The sequence below is a fragment of the Penicillium paradoxum genome, assembly GCF_028828445.1.
Source record: "Penicillium paradoxum strain IBT 22861 chromosome Unknown utg000004l_segment0_segment0, whole genome shotgun sequence".
Taxonomy (NCBI): Eukaryota; Fungi; Ascomycota; class Eurotiomycetes; order Eurotiales; family Aspergillaceae; genus Penicillium; species Penicillium paradoxum.
Genome location: NW_026643182.1, coordinates 2,117,946 through 2,138,075, shown reverse-complemented (window position 1 = coordinate 2,138,075; position 20,130 = coordinate 2,117,946). Strand labels below are relative to the sequence as shown.

The following is a 20,130-nucleotide window of genomic DNA, read 5'->3' as shown; positions in this document are numbered from 1 at the left end:
AAGAATATGTAAGGTTCAAAGGAAGATATTCAGGCTTTCGCTCAGCGAGAAACCGGGCGAGTTTTGGATGGGTGTGTGGAAGATGATATGGGGAGAGTTTTGGGAGAGAAGGGGAGGAATAAAGGATGGCTGAGGAATAAGTAGACAGTACTAGCCCACCAAGCAGAAGCTCCACTACAGGAGAAGTACCGTGTACTTACTGTGTACCAACAGCGTAAGATTGTATGGTTAGGTACACACCCCCCTCCTGTTCTACGCCAATCACCGCCCAAGGATCGCCGCGTCTCCACGGGCAACCACCCAACAACACCTGCTTCTAGAACTTATCCTGGCTTCTTATCACCCTCAACCTGGATAACTACGTGACTTTTGCTTCTCTGCAGTGCATGAGCAGCATTAATTACAGTTCGCCACGATGTTGGCTCTTCGTGACCAGGAAAATCTGGTAAACACGCACCAGACCGCCGCGGCAGCTAAGCCTTTGAACCAAACCAAGCAACTAGCACCGAAGACCCCCGGCAAGGCGCGCAATGATGAGAACAACCCACTAGTATTTGGAAACCGCACCGGGAAAGGGAAAGGAACCCGACAGGATGGAAAAGCGGCAATCAACGCGTTTGTTACGCCGATGGGTACGCGACCTTCACAAAAATTGAAATCTGAAGATCCCCGCGCGACAAAGACTGATCGGTTTTGTCGAGTATAGTGAAAGACCGTGCTCCACTGGGCATGAAAACGACCAATCTTAGAGCCAACAACCTCCAGACCCCAGCTCCCTTTGGAGGAACCACCAAGCAACCGAAAACAAACCGAAGACTCTCGACTGCCCAGAAGATCAAGAAAGCTGCTCCTGTGGCACAGCAACCACAGACTAAGGTCCTCAACGAGGTGGTCTTGGATGATGTGCCCGATATTGAATACATGCCACCCAAGCCGACAGGTACGCTAAGCATGACTAAGATCTGAATCTAGAAGCCTATTTCTCACAAGCTGCAGATCTTCCGGACCTTCCAGATGACGTGACATACGATACCACATTTCCACAATTTCGACCACAGAATCGGGCATTGGGCTTGGAAAGTGTGTACGGGAAACAACAAATTGGTAGTGATGGCCTTACAGCAAAGCAGCGCAAGTTCAAGGAGGATTCAGCTGCATACGACAAGATGGTAGATAAGATGATTCTGGAGCAGCTTGACAGCGTTGGATTTGACACTTATGGTGAGAGCGAGTCTACAAAGCCAACTCAGCCGCATGCCATTCCCCCAAAGAGATCCACGGCCACCACACGACAGACCCGCAGTGTATCTACTCTTCGAGCCCGCGATGCTGCCGCCGCGCTTGCGGGAACGCAACCATCTGCCACACCTCGCGCGGTTTCAAACGCAAGGCCCCGGGTGGCGTCATTGGCGTCGTCTTTAGTTATTCCCAAGAGGCACGCCAGGGTCCCGTCCAATCCCTCTTCCATGCGCAACACCGCCGCCTCCGTCAACTCTCGGACAACAGTTGGTTATTCCAAAGGACGTAGTGTATCGTCGAATCTGCGAGAGAATACATCCCAGACACAACATGCCATGAGCTCCGAGGTGTTGTCTCCCGAAACCTACATGCAGTTGTATGGACCGCCTCCGCTGGACTCGGAAATGTGGACTCGTTGCAAAGCTGCTGGCTGCTTCGATCCACCGGGAGAAAGCTCACAGGAATTGGAGGGATCACTGCCTACCTTTGCCGAAGATGAGGAGGCCGAGAACTTCCAGCTCACTTTGTAAGCATCGGCAATCGGCACAATGAGACACTCAAGAGAATACCAATTTTAGTACATATGACTATTGTTTCGGCTCGTGGATGACGGAATTGGCTCAAGGGTCTGGCGGCAAGCCGAAGGATCCCGGCGTTATGGAAATGGAATAGCCTTAATGTATTACTTGTAATGGATAGCCCTTCACCCGCGGATCCTGCTGTTTCAGGCTTTTCTCCACTTTCACGATGATCCCTTGCCAAGCGACAGGCGAGGTCGCACATGCATTTCCGTCGGGGGACCACGTAGACTGTCCCAGACTCTTCCAAAGTGGAATCCCAGATCGTGAACTGCATACCCCCAGAGCTGTGCCTCCGTATGGACAAATGTAATATATACAGTACATGTAGTATCAGGGTCAACCCACCGGCACCGGCTGATTCTACTCAACGACGTCAGTGGGAAAATAGAATCTTGTAAACCAATGGACGAGAAGTAAACAGTAAACTCGGTGTGTACCTAGCGGGTACCGATTTCTCAGCTCACCCGTCCACGGAACTGTAGGTACCAATCAGGTACTTCCAGGTACATGGTTCTAGCGTTCTAGCCCACACCGCCCCGGGAACTGCCCATATCTTCTTATTTACTCTCTGGCCTCTCCTTTTCCTTCCTCAATCTTCTCAATTGACGCTTCGCCGCCATGACGACCATTCATCCGGACTCCACCGAGGAGTTCGAGTACATCCAGACTCCGGCTGCCCCCGAGCAGACCAAGCCTGCCTTCGATTGCGGTGTGCCAACTACCTTGGTAAGTCCGGAGCTAGGAGCTATAGGGAGGCGTGTTTGATGATTCCAGCAGCTAATTTGTTACTTTTGACAATCAGTATCCCGCCATCAAGAATGCTCCCGTTCCCGCCGATTCCCCCGGCAGTGATAGCTTCTCCAATGGCTTGATGATTGCCTTGGAGATCGTCGTGCCCTGGTGGCTGGCACGCCAGGTCGGTGGAGGTTTCTATACCACCATCTTCTTTGCTCTCTTCACCTCTGTCCCCATCCTGGTGGCCTTCTGGGCTGTCTCTTCCTCCGTTTCTCCTCGCAAGACCGAGAAGGCCAAGTACTGTGGCCGTCCCGTCGAGCACTACCTGCAGTTCCACAGCGAGCACGATCGTGCCACCTACCGCGGCAAGAGCAAGATTCCCATGGAAGTCTTCTACGAAAAGTACTTCAACGGTGAGGTTGACTTCAAGGGCGATGCTCTGGAGTGCCTCGAGTACCGTCACGATTGGGCCAACTTCAAGTTCACCACTGGTCTCTTCAAGCACTTCCTGTTCGGTTTCATCCCCGAGATGCTGCTCCACACTCGTTCTCAGGGTATGTGATTCCTCAATTACCGAGCTCTATTGACAATTCTAACCCTGTTCTCAGACGAGGAGCAGGTCCGTGATCACTACGACCGAGGTGATGATTTCTATGCCTGGTTCCTCGGTCCCCGCATGATCTACACCTCTGGTATTATCAGTGATATCAACAAGGAGGAGACCCTTGAGGAGCTCCAAGACAACAAGCTGGCTATTGTTTGCGAGAAGATCGGTGTCAAGCCCGGTGACAAGGTCCTCGATCTCGGCTGTGGCTGGGGAACCCTCGCTAAGTACGCCTCGGCTCACTATGGTGCTCACGTTACTGGTATCACTCTTGGTCGTAACCAGACCGCCTGGGGTAACAATGGTCTTCGTAAGGCTGGTATCGAGGAGAGCCAGAGTCGCATTGTCTGCAGTGACTACCGTGATGCCCCCCGTGTTGATGGTGGATACCAACATATCACCTGTCTCGAGATGGCTGAGCACGTCGGTGTTCGCCACTTCTCTACTTTCCTGTCTCAGGTCTACGACATGCTCGACGATAACGGTACTTTCTTCCTGCAGATCGCTGGTCTCCGCAAGTCCTGGCAGTACGAGGACCTGATCTGGGGTCTGTTCATGAACAAGTACATCTTCCCCGGTGCCGATGCCAGTACTCCTCTTGGTTTCGTTGTGGATCGCCTCGAGGGCGCTGGCTTCGAGATCAAGTCTGTTGACACCATCGGTGTCCACTACTCTGCTACCCTCTGGCGCTGGTACCGGAACTGGATGGGTAACCGCGACAAGGTCGAGGCTAAGTACGGAAAGCGCTGGTTCCGCGTAAGTTTCTCTCCCTCGGATACTGATCTCGCGTGCTTTTATTGTTCTCGTACTAACTGCTATTTTTAGATCTGGGAGTACTTCCTTGCTTCCTCCACCATCACCTCCCGCCAGGGTGGTGCCACCTGCTGGCAGCTCACCCTTGTCAAGAACATCAACTCCACCCACCGTATTGAGGGCATTGCCACCCAGCACGGTCTTACTCAGGCTCGCCAGAATGCTATCGACCGCGCTGGCTCCCTCCCCCGGGCCCACATCCCCAAGAAGGACCTGTAAAGGATTGATGCTCAATGTTGACCCTCATCCGCTTCTCCGGGGGTCCATATGAGCCTCCTTCGGACTAGTCTTCTGAAAGGGCGACGGTAATGTGTTGATGTTGTTCGAATGTGAACATATCAAAAAGTTAAACATACATGTACGACATGAGTGACATGACATGAGGAGGATTGAGTTGAAGCAGAATTGCCTGCGTAGTTGTGGAAAAAAATGGCATGAGATGCAGGAGAGAAATACGGATAGGTCAGGGGCCTATCTGGCTGGTCCGCCCTGATATTTACACTGGTATTCATCTGTGGCTGTGTTTCTATTTCCTATCTCTCGATTTGTCTGAGGAGGATATTTGTACGAAGTCAACGAGTCTGTCTGATATTATTTTTTCTAGAGGTCAATGGACTCTTTTCTTTACAATGCCCTTCTTCTCCTTTCCATATGTAATTTCCAACATGGTGTCCTTGTAGGATGGGAAATATTAGGCTTTTCCTGGGATAACTCGGTTGACTTGCTCCTAGATGCCCTCCGGGCCTCGAGATAAATTGTTTTGATTGCAACTAATATATACTCAATGAAACAAGTGAAACTTGTAAATCCGGCCCCAGAACCTGGTAGATTTGAGGGGCTTTGACTAGAGTCATTGTCGGATTCCAATCGTCATCGTTCAATGGAATCTTGATCAGTGCTTGAGAAGCATACTCAAGTTCTTCAATCATGCAGATTTGTCCCTCGCCCAAACACCAATACCAATTAGTTTCTATTCTATCCAACCCTCAAGAATAAGCTGAGGGGAAAAGGGAGTAGCCGGGAAAGCCGTCCAATTGGAAAGTGGTATATGTAAAGGAAACACAAGCAAATCAGATCCAGAGGTCAGACAAGCTGATGAACCCTAAGTGTAACAATTGGTACAGTGAAGAGTAAATAGAAGTTCCGAGAAAAAAAAAGTGATTCATGCTTGCCACGGCCTCCAGACATCGAGGTCTTAAGAACACCAATTCCATGCGCACACGAAGTCATAGGCTCTAGTCAAGTCCAAGGAATCTAGGAAGCTGATGTGTGATGTTGACCACACTGGGATAATTAAAAGGAACCCAAAAGAAAACAATAGGCGTACAAGGGCGTATAGACACGCCAAAAACAAAACAAGCGCCAGTCTCGGGCCTCATCTATCGCTGTTCTAGCAGTGGTTGGTTGGGAATATGCGGAGTGGGCTTGGGGGGGGGGAGTATGCCCAAAGGAGTCAACCGTTGTGTTGGGTTGGGAGGGGGGTCTTTATGTGTCTCGTTCTCGTTCCAGGTCGCTTGAAGTGATCAAAGTTGAAAGGATTAAGGAAATTTTAGTCCGCGACGAGTTTGTGGTTGTATTCGCCGAGGAGAACGTCATCTGGACCAGGGCCTTGGGTGTTCCGAACTATTGCAAAGATTGCGTGTGAGTGGATATGTCCGTATAAGATAAAACCATGATAGCGGTGTGTGAGGTCACACGGTTGGGGTTAAGGGCAGGGCGACTGCATAGGGGGATACATACTCCATTCGGCTTCGGTCCGGAAGAAAACCCACATCCAGCGGCGTACAATTTCGAGGAACATGAGCATCCACACTCCGCTCTCTTTTTCTGCAACCCAGCCGAGGCCTGGTAAAATTCGCCACAGCCATGAGAAACGCAGTGCCAGATCTGCGATGATGACGTAGTGATATATCTTGTCAGATGAGAAACAGCGATGCCGGCGGAGCCCATACGGGTGGCTTTTATCGTGGCGCTGGGGCGAGAACAGAGTCATATCCCAATCCTTGACGACATCCCACCAGAAAGTGTAGGCAGAGTTAATCAAAGAGACGATAAATCTGGTGGTGTTAGAAAAGGCATCAACCCTGCAAAAGAGTATGAAAGAGACTTACAGAAGGCGCCTCATGCTGACCTCGCTATATCCGCGAAGTTCCAATGGATTATAGTTGCGCATTTTCCAGGACATCCAAACCACAGGGAGAGCACTTGCATACTTGAGAGCGTTGGCTAAGTGCTGATTTCCTCTATGCAACTCTCTGCGCGTAGCTGTCCGCCGCGCACGTACGTACTCGGTTAAGCACTGGCGAAGACGGATCAAGCTAGGAACAGCGATAATGATCGGAACAACGATTTCATGTCCACAGGCCCGGCTGGGTTTGGAAGTCGCAGCGAGACCGTCGGTGAAGAACATGCAGAAGCTGACATACAGATCCCCAATCACCTTAGCATAGCTAGTAAGAGCATCTGCCAGCAGAATGTCACCAAACTTGCCATCCTGGGACTCGGCCAGCCCACCGACGAGGATTCGCGCGAAGGTGATGAGAAATCGGATTCGCCCGGAACGGGAAGCGCGATTGAAAGGCCAGATTAGAATAATGAGGAGAATAATGAACACCGATTGTGGGAGCCAGTCCAATCCCTCCACCAAATCAGGAGATCGCTTGGTTACTAGCCAAAAGACGATGAACCATAGAGCAAGTGGGATGCTGAAGCATGTCGCCAGGCGATAGACGGCGGCATGGTGCGGACGATGCGAGGGATTCGTGCGGGCCGGGTATTTTATGAGCGCAGGGACATCCTAAAAGTAAGGAATCTGATAAGCATTTTGAGGACTATGACGACTGGATGAGGGGTGTCTCTTACAATGTTGGCCTTTGCCAGGTATTGAAGGTTCATACCCCATCCCCAAAAACCTGTCCTATGTCAACTTGGCTGATCTAGTCTCAGCCCCCTCGCAGATAGGAATGTCAACTTACCAGCAACCAAGAGGGCAGCTATGCGTAGCGGTAATGGGAAGATCAGCCCAAAGGCATCCAATTGAGCATGTTGATCCACACCCATTATTCCATTGATGAGGGGAGGGGGGGGAGGCGAACGGAAAAAGGAGGTAAAATCAGAGACCCCGTGGGGATACAGAATATCCACGAAAAAGAATGACTAGGGGTGAGTCGACGTCAACGGAAGTTGAGACTTTTCCCAGTGAAGCCGTTTTCAGGGCAGTTTAATAAGCGGAGAGAGGCCAGTACACGCCCGTGGACTAGTCACAGTCCGCCGACGGTCTGGAACTCCACACTGCAGTGTCGAATTGGGTATAATTAGAAGCACATCTCAGGAGAGACCGATGATCGTTGTCAGATCGGCATAAAAGAACTCTTTTAAGCCTATCAACTGTTATGTCCATGGATACATTGTACCAATAACATCATCATGAGTCTCCAAAGGTCTTGAAGTCATGGAGCCACTGGCACGACGCTGCCGAAAAATAAAGGGGGTACTGACAGCGGTACTTTTTGCCACTTCAAGCTTCCCGCAATCAACCTAGACGGTCCAGGTACCTCTGATGTACCCAGGTACCGACCCCAAGTGGGACAACTGGCCTTGTATGTAACGGTAATGTTACACCAGTAATAAAAGCACGTGACATGCCACGTGATAAGCCACGTGATTGGCGTTCCAAATATGTCACATGACCTGGCTCTATACCGAGGCAACGACAACTCCGGGGAAACTGTTAGCTCCACCAGGTACAGAAGTTGGGGAAATTGAGCCTGCCACTTGACTTGGGCAATGCATCAATTTTGCAAATAATCTTTACAGTCGTTCCCCCTCTTCAAGCATCCCTCTCAACACACTATAGTCCATCATGGCGGACGACGATTCCCATCTCTCTCTACCAACCCCGAACCCAACCCTCGGCTCAGCCACCTCACATTTCTACCCCTTCGCAACATCACCGGACATTATCCGCTCGCATGAGAAGGATGCATTCCTTACAGGCACTTTAATCCAACAATCCCAAGGCATCGTGCGAGCTCTGCGCGGCGCCCGATATGCTCATACCCACTCCGACGCCATCAAACATCTTACCGAGCTCCTTTACTTTTCTTTAACAACCGCCATCGGCAACCGCACCCTGGGCGAAGAATACTGTGACCTCGTTCAATTAGAAGACGACACACTCCAATTACCGTCAATCGGCCGTCGCGTGGGATACATTCTAAGCAGTATTCTAGTACCATGGACACTGCAGCGAATCCTGCCCGCGCTGCGACAGAAAATCCGCAACAAGCTTGAGCGCAACGTTGCCCGAGAGGAGCTTCGAGCGGCACAGCAGGCTGGCCTGCTCAACAAGCCTCAGTTTTCCACAACGCCAACTAAACGGCCATTCTTTACCAAATTGCGCATTCAACAGTATCTCCTTGAGCACCTGGACTCCATCACATCTTTGTCGCCTATCTATGCGCTGAGTATTGCGACGTTCTACTTCACGGGCTCATACTATCACCTCTCCAAGCGCCTTTGGCGGCTGCGTTATGTATTCACAAAGAAGATCGAGGATAATGAGCAGCGCATCGGGTATGAGGTTCTGGGTGTGTTGCTTGTTCTTCAGATAGCCGTGCAGGGGTTCCTGCACGTTCGGAAACTAGGCGCGAGCATGAATGAAGAAGCGGATCAGACGGCAAGGGCTGGCGACTCTTCCTCACAACGCGGAGCGGTTCTCACCTCTATTCAGAACCCGTCTACTATTCCTCTCCTCCCTGCGTCTGTGCCCCTCTATGATCTGGAAGAGGATCCGAGTGCTGTCTCGTGGATTCCCGAAGGCCAGCAGAGGAAGTGTACTCTATGTCTGGAATCGTTCAAGGATCCTAGTGTCACAACATGTGGACATGTCTTTTGCTGGATTTGCGTTCGGGATTGGGTGCGTGAAAAGCCTGAGTGCCCGCTCTGCCGACAAGAAGTTTTGCTGTCGAAGGTGCTCCCTCTACGGGGGTAGCTATATGGTTCATTGGCGCCACTGGCATTTGCATGAGATCCAGAGGTTGGTGTTGCCGATACATGTTTATATGCATATTTTGGAAAAATATATACCCTATTTTCTGTATTCACTCGAAGCATCATGTTCATGAAGTGTAAAGTTCCTGAAAATTGTAGCATGCAATATCTTGGAATCTATATGCAATGCGTAATACAATGTAAAAGGAAAGATAAAACACAAACAGTACGCTGACGACGCAAGGCATCAACAAAAGAAGGAGAATGACATATACACAAAATCTCCAGCATGAACGTGTACAAACATATGCTCTGAAATCATTTGCAAAACAAAACAAGAAAAGGGGGGTATTTTGGGGACCAAATATAGGAAATGCATGAATATCTACATGGTCAGATCAATGGCTGATTCCCCTCGTCATTGATCTTTTGCCCAAGTGGGAGAATGATGGGCTGGTTGAGTTCAGCATACGCAGGACGAGGCGGCGTAGGGTCGATGGCTTGTCGTTTCGCATCCATGGCATAAAACAGACGAATGCAGGCATATGGATCGGTAGCAGCATCTAAAATAAAAGCAATGACAAGATTAGCATTTATTTAGAGAAACTGTGTTGACTCGCGAATACTCACATTGTACTTGTCGATAGTTCAAAGGCCGAGCCCAATCGCCACAGCGGACATCATCGCTTTTCTCAAGAGGTAGACCGAAATGCTCCCTCACTTGCTCACTGAGGTTGACACCTCTTTTGTTCACCAGTTTGGGATTGTCTCTGCCGTATTTTACCAGCTTGAATAGATGACTGAGTTCGAAAGTAGCCCGTGCATCAATTCCGAGATACTTGCGAAGCCGCGTACAGTCTGCCTTGATCGAGACACCAACTTTCATAACATCAGGAGACTCGATGAGGCGTTTCAGTGATGGAGACACTAAGTCTGCCAGGGAGTGTGAAGGCTTGAAGAGCGCGACTTGGAATAGGGCAATGCGCTCCTCATTCGCGATTTGGATCACCGAGACATTGCTTTGGATGCTGTCCCTAGCAGATGCTTGAGCTTTCCATTCCATGTCGAATCCAATGACTTTGCTCCCATGGAAGAGCTGCACAGTTTCTTCAGTACTTTGGAGAGTTCGGCAATAATGCACGATGAGCTTCTGCCCATCCGGACTTTTTTGTGAACTATGGCTCCAGAACTCCGGTGTTGCGAAATTCTTCGCACTGGATTCAATCTCCGAAGATGGAACTGTTTCATCTGTGAAAAAGTTTCCCTCAAGGTATGCTGGGCCACGGCTGTGTTTGGCGTCTGGAACCGAGGGCATATCATGCTCAACTGGCTGCTCAGATAGCGGATCACCGCTGTCAGTACTACTTTGTCGGAGCTTTGTTTGATAAAAATATGCGTTTTTACTGTATGTTCTGCGGGAGATCCCTCTCGAATGCAAATGGGGTCCTCGCACCGGCGTCGTGTTTGCCCTGAGATCGTTGCGTGATGTTCTGCCTGGGGAGGGATTGCTGATTCTTGTTGGAACTATTGGTGGTGGCCTTTTGACAAAAAGGGCATCGAAGGCGTCCTCTGCAGCTTCCCTTTTCTGCAGTGCATCAATCTCGGCGCTTGAATGTGATTCACTCTGTACTATCGATGACTGGAGTGGAACGGACTCGGAGGACCGGGATCTAAACATGTGTTGCGCCTCCTGAGCAACTCCGTGCGGATTGGAATTTTTGCTGGGACTTGCTGAACTCGAGTTATCAAGATATGAGCCAGTAAATTTGGGCTCAGGTTCGATGGTTGCAGCATTTTCCGAGAGCTTGGTTGATGAGTCGTGAAAAATTTGCTCTCTCGCTTGACTATTGTCATCGTCTTGGCTGGCAGATGCACTGGATGGGCATGGCTGGTGCTCTTCTGTCAACGTCCCGATGGCTTTTCCCCAGAGCTTGTTTAATGACTCGTGAACAGCCTGCGTTTTCTCTCGACCATCCTCAGCGTCTTGAGTGGGAGGCGTCTTGGATGGGAGTGGGGCTGGGTTTGGCTGGCACTCTTCTGCAAACTTTTTCCCTACTTCTCCCCAAAGCTTGTTTAACGATCCGAGAACAGCCTTCTCTGTCTCTCGAATATCCTCATCGTCTCGACTGGGAGGCGCCCCGGATGGGAATAGGGTTTGATTTGGTTGGTGTTCTGTTGTAGACTTCTTTCCTGCTCTTCCCCAAAGATTATTCGATGAATTGTGAACAGCAGCACTTGTCTCTCGAAAATCTGTTTCGCCTTGGTTGAGAGGTGCCTTGAATGGGAATGCGATTGGCTTTTGCTGGCGCTCTGTTGCGAACTTGTTTCCGGCTTTTCCCCAAATTTTGTTTGGTGATCCGTGAGGAACCTTCTCTGTCTTTTGACCATCCTGATAGTTTTGAGCGAGAGGTACATAGTCTGGGAATGGGTTAGAACCGGAGTTCCGATCTGCCAAGAAGCTGCTGGCTTTTGATCTCTGCTTGGCGGATCGTGTGGATGCGAGGGTTCTCTTCTTTCGACTTTCGCCGGAACGATTGGGAGACGGTGCACGCGGTCCAGGGTTCACTTTAGTGAGCCCAATTTTGAGCTCCAGCAAGATATTCGCCGCGTCAGCAATTATTCGGACTGAATGCAATTCAACTCCCAGCTGTAGTAATGCTCTTGCTTTCATTTTCGCTTTTTTCTTCAAAGATTGTTCTAGTTTTTGAGTTTCCTCATCAGCAGATACATCAACTGCAGAACGGTTGGATTGACGCTGTTTGTCCACGGCGACGCCTTTGGATTTACCCCAAAGCTTCGTTGATGGACTATGTTCAGATTTGCTTCCACTTTGGCTCCCATTATTAGCATTTGGACCGACCATAAGCTGGCTAGCCCTGAACTTCGGTGATTCCCTTGTTTTTTTGCCTTTCATAAGGGTCCTGTCCTCTTGGTTTCCATGACTAACAGGCAGCCCAGGCTTGGAGGTCATTTCGCCCAGAGTCTTGCTCTTCTTGTTGTCAAGAATTAGCGGAGGTCTCGAATGGCTCCACAGAGTCGCCTTGCTATATCGCACATGATCCTTCCAAGGCCATCTCATGCTAGTCTTCCTAGAATATTTGGACTGTCGCCGTCCCCGTTTGCGATTGGGTCTCTTTGTCATTGAAGAGCCAAGTCCTAGAATTCTGGTTTGGGGCCCATCAACCAGGGCCATCTTTTCATAGATGTGCTCCCATTGAGTTCGATTTACTCGCTGGGCAATCTTAATCATATATGCGTCAGAACAAGTCTGGCCCATACTATGCGTCCATTCTTTAAAGCGAGAGATGTTCTGGCTCATTGGGTTAGGGACTTCGAACTTTCCAGCAAGATAGGCGGGTTCTCCCATTGAATGTAGGATGGTTTCTGATCGAAGACGCATCCAGTTCAAATGTCTGTAGTCAATTGATAGCCGTAGAAGTTGGTTGCGATGGGCTTGTACTTCTGTACACCATTGGGATAACTTGTCAATAGTGCGTGCCATGGTCTTTTCGGAGACCCAAGCCCACAATCTCCCATGATCCCCTCTGAGGCTGTAGTGAAGATACCAAGCTTCATTATGGAGGTCCCATAAGGATAGTTCGGTGATGTTCAATGGCCCTAGTGCATCAAGTTGGCGCCAGTAGATATGTAGCTTAGGACTGCGTGCCGGTCTGGGCGTCCAAAGAGCTTTATATTTTCGACGGAGATAGAGGGTTATTTCATGCGCGCGTTTCTGAAAATACGAAATCTTCTTTGATTTCCGCGGGGCATTCAGTGCAAGCGCGGATATGACACGAGCTTCATCCCCAGAGAGCAGTCTCCCCAGCTCTGGTCTATCTGTGAGATCGCGCAAACTCCACAATTCGCTTTCTCGAAGAGGATGAGAGGCCATCTGTCTTCTGAACCAGTACGCACGGTATTGATGCGCAAGAACCAGCATCATGTTATGATATCGATTGATTGTATCCCTAAGTTGGCCAAACACGAATCGATCCTTTGGGTGAAGGCCTGGACTATGCTGAAGTGACAGACAAAGATATCTGATACCAGCGATAGGCGTATTTGAGCTTTTTGATTGCATTTGCAGTTGCAACTTCGTGTAGGCCTCGTTGATTTGAATGGTTTGAGTGATAATCTGATCAATTCGACTTCGTGCAGCCTCCCGAGGTCTCAGATACTTGTTGTTGAGTGTATTTCTCAATTTATCGATTGATAACTCAGAAGTGGCGATTAAGCGATGTAAGATACTAACTTGAGCCGCAAGAAGGGATTTCTGCAAATGACGAATATCCTGATCAAACCTTTTGAGCTTTCTTGTCCATTCTGGAGTTTCAGCGAAGACAATGCGGCAAAAATCGTCCTCGATCAGTCGGCCGGTGCTCTCTATCTGTGTGACCGCAGCCTGCATTCGGTCCAATCCGAGTATAGAATTCGACAGACGTATCACTTCAGCGATATACTTTTGGGTGGTCGCCTCTGCTCGGAGAACTCGTTCCGTATTTTGTGGGACCACAGCAAGAAGTCGTGCCTGTATGCATTTTGACAGGGTTGCCCATTCGGTCATACATTCTTGATAGATCCTTTCAACTTCGAGGACCTGCTTCGTTATCCATGAGATCGCATCATCGCTTCGCTTCTGAAGAATTGAGGAGAGAACGTTGAATTCAGCTCTGTAGGCCTGATTGGCTTCTATGCAATCCATGAGAAAACCATCGAGGTGCTTATACTTCAATTGGATAAAAGTCTCAAGCAGGACATGAAATGGATCCAGCGAATTGAAGATTTTCTCCAATTCCGCACGCTGAGACATTCGTTTCGATCCAGCAACCCTCGATCGAACTAAGCTGCCCAAGTCTCGATGGGCGGTGGGGCGAGTACGGACCGGCCGACCAGGCACCGGTTGCACGGGGCTTGACTCTGGAACATCGTCATCTTCATCCCATATGCTAGCACTTTTACGAGTAGTATTCGAAAAGTTTCGCTTCAAAGGTGGGGTCGAGAGACAAGTGGATGAGGGGCTTGGATTCGGTAAAGACACATATTGGAGCTCTGACCCAAATCGTGCGCAAGCATTGGCGCCACTGTAGCCTGTTCAGAACAGAATAATTGACAAGAAACAAAAGAGCGCACTTACCGCCATTCACATATTCCACGGCGAGCTGGACAATGCGAAATGGATTTACCGAGATGGACGCCGAGCTTTGCAATGGAGGATCGGGTCTTCCGACTTGCTAAAATATGGGGCCGCGCTGGCATTCTGCGTAGCATGCATAGTGAACCAGCCTGAAGCCCCACAAAGTGATCAAGTCGTCGTACGTGGAAGACAAGAAACGCCGGCTCAGTCAGTGAGGAATTAAGAAAGGTCTTAGGAGTACGCCCACTATATTGCGGATCAGGATGCCATTTCATGTTGCGGAGAGCTCCAAACAACTGGGGTGTGCCACTAGTCCTAATTGGGACTAGACGGTCGGGGCGGATCATTGGAGGCGCCGAGCGACAAACGATCACGTCCTTTTCTATATCAACCTTGCCCACGCGAAGTATTTGATCACCTTCAATTCTAAACCCAAACGCAGCCTAAAAGACATTTCCCAACCGCCCATACTTCTTGTACTCGAAGATCATGGCTTCTCAGCTTCTCCCCCTTGGTTTGTGTCTAATGACCCGAGAAAGCCATGACCCCGCTAACTGATTTGATAGAGCTCATTGATAAGTGTGTTGGCTCCCGGATTTGGGTTGTCATGAAGGGCGACAAAGGTCAGCTAGATTTCAATGAGTGGTAATGAAATTATAGCTAGAATACTAATCCTTATCAAGAATTCTGTGGAACCTTGCTCGGATTCGATGACTACGTCAGTGAGTATCCCTATATATGAAGCGTGACAATTCCAGCAGACACTAATTTTGATTTAGACATGGTCATGGAAGATGTGACAGAATTGTACGTGTTTCAGTGTTTCATATCTTTGGTTTTGGCCCTATCATTCTATGGTCGTTTTTGTTACCCGACCTTGAGTCCAACGCGTTTGAGCAGTGCTCATTGTTCTCATTGGAACTCGCCTTTTTGATTGACATCTTTGCGCAACATCTGGTCATTCAATACTGTGGTTTCTCTCCGAACTAACTTCCTCTCAGCGACTACAGCGGTGCCCAGATCAAACTCCCCAAGCTCCTGTTGAATGGAAACAACATCTGCATGGTAAAAGATGTCCACCGTGTAACCAAACTCCCGAGTGCTCGACTGACCTCTTCAATAGTTGATTCCTGGCGGCGAAGGCCCCGTGGCAAGCTCATGAGCTTCAGATACCCAATTTTACACGACGAAAAGAGACCTTTGTGTGTTAATGATACCGAATGCAACGAGATAGAACCAAATCGTTGAATGAACGAACCTCCATTTCATGCGGCCTTTTAGGGCTTATCCTTTTTTTCACCAGGTCGTGGATATGCCCAGGGCTTGTAGCTCATCATTGAAGGGAGACAGGAGACAGCCCGTTGCCAATGACGTATTACAGTGCAATATTGCCTAGGTTGTGTTCTTGCCCAGCAGGATTTTCATCACCAAGGTGTTGACTGGCTACAACATCGGACATGCTCAAGGCTGCAACCCAGCCCCTTTTGGGGGAAGATGTCAGATTGTCAAGAAACTTACCTTCGTATATAGGTCATGCAGCGCGTCTGTTCGGTTACAAATATTCACCCAGGCAGTGAGACCAGTTGATCCTTGCGCCGTTTTGTGTTTTTTTTTCGTTTTGTTCTTGGTTCTTTACCACCGCCACTGGCTATCCTTGTCTGGCCCCCTGTATGATTGCGAGTCCCTGCAATTTTTGTAGGCTGTGCATTGATAATGAGCGTAGATTTCTGGGCATATGCCAAATCATGGTACAGGAACTGGACCAGCAAAGGCAAGATATTTGATGGGTACCGTGCCTAGGGCTCAGTCGGTGCTATGATTGGCCTAAGAAGGCCAGTCAAGACAAGGTATCTTAGTCAACCTTAAAAATAGTCGAGTGGTTTGTCTCATTCCAATGCAACTAAATCTCTTCATTCAAAATGGCCTGATCCGGGACTGAATTAATGCGGAACACTTGAGCAGCTGGGAGCGAGTTTTGGAATAATCAATACTGACTGTGAATAAGTTTGGGACGTGATTCGATGCGCGTAGTGGACATCGACAATGATGCTAAGGCTTGTATGATATCTTTCTCTGGGACAGTGCGCCTACGGTCTCAGGAACATCGGCAAAGACCGTAAGTTGATGTCTTTCAACGCTAGGTGGCCTAGTGACAAGATTAACTGCTAGGACATGTGGAGATTGATATGGGTCTGCACATGTGGGGATATACTCCATACACATGATGAGATCGGTACGCAATTTCCTGTTCTCGTTCGACATCCCAGTAAGATATGAATAGATTAGAGCGTATTATATCAGAGATTACTTAAATCAATCCGACTGCATCTAGATAGTTTGAATTGCCACCTCTATGTTGTACACTATTGTGTACATGCGGAGGTTCCATGGATGTTTCAGATCGGAAACAGGTTGACACCTAACTTCGGAGGCATCATCAATGCCTGAGTTACAAGGTCTCACTATCATCCTGACGTTCCAGGTGTCAATTATCCCACGTTTCGGATGACACTTCAGCTAGGATAATCTACGAAGAAGCTCCAGGCTATCAACGGATAGTTCCGGTCACCGTGCGCTATTTACAGTTTACAACCGGCTATTAACACGATCGGGCCCTGTTCTCTTACAACAAAACATCACCGAAACGAGAGAGACTGCCGCGTGATAACCGGGGAATTCTCCACTGTGAATATCATGATGCAAAAACATGAGCTCGAGATTGCATTATTCCGCATTTCGCCCCAAGGACTAGACAATTGACAGCTACTACGTACTCCGTACTAATATGGATCTTGATATCAAGATTGAACCTGATCATGAAACAAAGTACGGAGTACAACATACAGAGCGATAGAGTCTCAGGGTCTAGATGTGCATCGATGTAGACCGACTTTGTGCTTAGCCGCACGCTGTGCAACTCCTCGGGAACTATACCCAGCTCATGGCGACATGGGAGGCTTTCGCAAGCCAGTCTGGAGCAAGATAACCTGGGAAGGTGGCGGGCTTAGCCTAGGACAAGAAAGGGGCGCACACGGGTTCAGGGGCGGATTGTAGATACAGCAACAGGCCATTTGCGAATCCGGGAAAGCATTGGAGAGTTCAAATTCCCTCCAAATTGGTTTCTTTGACAACTTGCCACAACGTTAGCGTTTCTTTGAGCTCTTCCCCAGACTCCCCAGACTCCAACGTTGGCTATGTGGAACCTGTTACCTAACAGATTGTCATCCCCCACATTTTATATGCATCTACCGGTCAACCCCAGGTTAACATTGGGTCTTTGTTTAGGTTGCGAATTAATTCGAGTTACATTTCGCGAGAGGGTTTCTAGTTGGGCCATGGAGTGAGACAGACCGTGCGATACCAAGAACCACGTGGACCTTAATAGGAAGTTCCGACTCGGCTATGCGATTTTATACACCTGATAATGAGAGACCGAACTCTGTACGGAGTATGCCCATGAGGTAATGTGGAGTTCCCAGGGTGGCAAAAGGTCGCCTGCTATTCGGACCACGGTGTTCGGCTTCCCTAGCCCTGGAACCCTAGAGCCGCGATCGAGTTATGTAACGTGGACGATCATCTTTGCGGGGTAATTACTCCTGGAGCTCAATCTTCAAATATTATTAATCCTGGGAGATTTCAGGAACCAAAGGCCTGGAGTACTCCGTGCGGACTACGGACTACGGAGTGCGGATTACCAGACCACCGGGCGCAGCAGCTGACCTGAAGCTCTAAACGAAAGCCGGCCTTGGCTCCAATCAGCCGAGCAAAATCATGCCAACCCAACCCGATGTTACCGTGGCTATCTGCTGCAGGAGCGTGGCCAGTAAAAGTGGCTACTGTGGGCCATCAGCTGGAGAAGGCTTAGGTGGCTTGTATTCAAGCATCAACCGTATTCAGCTTCAGACCGAGAACCCTGCGGTTTTTTTTGCTTTCCGACCCCCTATTCTCACGATGTGCATGGGTCACAGGTGGTCCGAGTTGTGCAATACCCTATCTCAGAAACCGGTGGTGAATCGTGCCAGGATGCAGACATGCAGTGGGTACTCCGTACTTCGTACTAGATGCATGATAAGACTGGTGCGCCCGTTTTCCGATTTCAGGTTGGCCCCCAGAGAGCTTCTTTCGAGCCGAAATGTCATCCGATCATGGAATATCTTGCGATCTATATTGTACTCCGGATATGTTGGCCACCGAATGTGATGGATCTTTTGGCGGGAACTCCGGTGGTCGCCGCCTGGTCCATGAAAGTCTATTGCTCGACCCCGAAATACGTGAGCATAATCTTGAACCTACCAGAGGTGCCGCGTCGATATTGTTCTGTACGCTGCCCAGCAAGGAATACGAGGGGTCTTGCTCGAAGCGCTGACGGTAGGCCAATCATTACACAAATTCTCTAATCGTGTGCACCACCTGATGGTATCATCCAACAGACCCTGACTAGATACGATGTCCAGATGTGCTTCTCCCGTGCTTCCATGCATATCAGAGAGAGTTCACCAGCTTACGCCAGTAGATAGCATCGCCCCAAACGTTCTGTGGTGCCATCTGCAAGAAACCAGGCCGCTTGGCTCGGGTATTATCAGAGCTCATGGTAGGCAACAGGCAAACCCGACCGAGGTAGGTTCTCGATGGCAGGCCCAGCATCCGGTTTGGAGTGCGTTTCTCACCCACACGTCCTTGGCCAAGAACCGATTCCCGAGGTGATACCCAAAGAAAGTCAATTGTCCAGGACAGTGAACCAGCCTCAGTGGGGCGACCTCAGCCATAGGGCTTTGCACGCATAGTGGTGTCGCACATAGCACATGCCACAGGAACGGGGTCCGACGGGCCCAGAGGTAAGGGGTTATCACACTTCCCTTCGGTCCAATGGCAAATGGCGGGATGCTAAGCTACTTCCTGTCCAGCATTACCGAAAAGAACAGAATCGTGGTCTATACCTGTAGAGAGAGAGAGTCCATGTGAGACAGATCAATGTACCCGTACGTACTTCTGAAGCACCTAAAGCCGAGAATATGTCGAGACAATGGCCCGATGCGGGATTTGGGGGAAAGCATCCTTTATCTCCCGCGACCTCTGATTGGGTTAAGATCGACTATCGGAAAGTGCGGAGAGATGAACTCATTGGGTTTAGTGCCTCTGGGGCCCTGCCGTCCTGGGCCCAAGAAGCTTGGCTTGTTCCCGGAGCTTCGAGGTCGGAGTCCTCCGTACAGCACGGTACCAGAACTGTCCAACCCTTCATGCGAGACGAGTCAGCGAGACCAAGGGTTAGAGGTAAAGATGGCTACTCCATAAGTACCGAGTACTCGTTTCATGGAGCAGACATCAAATACCCTGGGTTGGAGGTGAGATCGTCCCGGCGTGTCAGGCTAAATCACGCGAGAGATAAGTACACAATACCCAGGTAGTGGCGTCGACAAGACAGCGTTCCACTTCCTGGTCTCCCGATTAATCTCGCTCTCTCTTTTTTTTAAATTCTATTTGATTTTGTTATTACAGTTATTACAATATGAGAATAAGGTGAAACAGCGCGAACGTTGACCCCGAACCGGCTTATTCCCCGGTAAAAGCTCTGGTTAACTCGACGGTTTGCGGTCCTCTTCCGCGAGTGCATAGCATATGTGTAACACGCATAGCTTCGAACGGCATGTTTCATCCTCCATGGAAGGAAATCCTAGCTAAATCAGGTAAAAAGTAGGGTAGTTTGCCTTCCTGGGTACTCCGTACATGGGTACTTTCGAACTTGGGCGTAACAGTATGCCAAGGGTATCAGAAGATTGGAGTCTGAAATGCACCTAGTGCCAAAGTCTAGTTCCTTGGTCTAAGCGCATGAAAGCAGTGGGATTTTGATTAATTCTGATTATCTGAAAAACTGTGTAAAATAATTGCCTTCGCATATTGCTTTTATCTGACATCGGCCTGGTCGTATTTATACCCTGGCCGCCCCCAGGTTGCTATACGTTTGTCCGCTCCCTCCTCCCTCACGGGTCATACTTCTACTTTATACAACCCTTTGCTTTTCTTTTCGATTCGTT

General features: G+C 49.3%; 6 protein-coding genes across 6 annotated transcripts; 4 read left to right on the top strand and 2 right to left on the bottom strand.

Moving 5' to 3' along the window:
* Nucleotides 1-415: 415 nt before the first annotated feature.
* N7457_004532 (uncharacterized protein) lies at nucleotides 416-1,769 on the top strand (the record flags this gene model as incomplete). The annotated part of the gene is made up of 3 exons (XM_057175577.1): nucleotides 416-632; nucleotides 707-940; nucleotides 997-1,769. The coding sequence occupies 3 exons, from the start codon at nucleotides 416-418 to the stop codon at nucleotides 1,767-1,769; spliced, it is 1,224 nt and encodes a 407-aa protein (XP_057032624.1).
* Nucleotides 1,770-2,438: 669 nt separating this feature from the next.
* N7457_004531 (putative cyclopropane-fatty-acyl-phospholipid synthase) lies at nucleotides 2,439-4,191 on the top strand (the record flags this gene model as incomplete). Its single annotated transcript, XM_057175576.1, has 4 exons — nucleotides 2,439-2,546; nucleotides 2,623-3,109; nucleotides 3,164-3,915; nucleotides 3,985-4,191. 4 exons carry the CDS (start codon nucleotides 2,439-2,441, stop codon nucleotides 4,189-4,191), a joined length of 1,554 nt encoding a protein of 517 aa, XP_057032623.1.
* A 1,330-nt stretch (nucleotides 4,192-5,521) lies between these two features.
* Nucleotides 5,522-7,032, bottom strand: N7457_004530 (EXS domain-containing protein; the record flags this gene model as incomplete). Its single annotated transcript, XM_057175575.1, has 5 exons — nucleotides 5,522-5,595; nucleotides 5,713-6,029; nucleotides 6,084-6,769; nucleotides 6,835-6,884; nucleotides 6,948-7,032. The coding sequence occupies 5 exons, from the start codon at nucleotides 7,030-7,032 to the stop codon at nucleotides 5,522-5,524; spliced, it is 1,212 nt and encodes a 403-aa protein (XP_057032622.1).
* Nucleotides 7,033-7,834: 802 nt separating this feature from the next.
* On the top strand, nucleotides 7,835-8,965 carry pex10 (ubiquitin-protein ligase peroxin 10; the record flags this gene model as incomplete). Its single annotated transcript, XM_057175574.1, has 1 exon — nucleotides 7,835-8,965. One exon carries the CDS (start codon nucleotides 7,835-7,837, stop codon nucleotides 8,963-8,965), a length of 1,131 nt encoding a protein of 376 aa, XP_057032621.1.
* A 392-nt stretch (nucleotides 8,966-9,357) lies between these two features.
* Nucleotides 9,358-14,220, bottom strand: N7457_004528 (3'-5' exonuclease; the record flags this gene model as incomplete). The annotated part of the gene is made up of 3 exons (XM_057175573.1): nucleotides 9,358-9,527; nucleotides 9,595-14,045; nucleotides 14,099-14,220. 3 exons carry the CDS (start codon nucleotides 14,218-14,220, stop codon nucleotides 9,358-9,360), a joined length of 4,743 nt encoding a protein of 1,580 aa, XP_057032620.1.
* A 367-nt stretch (nucleotides 14,221-14,587) lies between these two features.
* Nucleotides 14,588-15,260, top strand: N7457_004527 (RNA-binding protein LSM5; the record flags this gene model as incomplete). The annotated part of the gene is made up of 6 exons (XM_057175572.1): nucleotides 14,588-14,612; nucleotides 14,665-14,721; nucleotides 14,782-14,820; nucleotides 14,878-14,905; nucleotides 15,100-15,163; nucleotides 15,222-15,260. 6 exons carry the CDS (start codon nucleotides 14,588-14,590, stop codon nucleotides 15,258-15,260), a joined length of 252 nt encoding a protein of 83 aa, XP_057032619.1.
* Nucleotides 15,261-20,130: the final 4,870 nt, after the last annotated feature.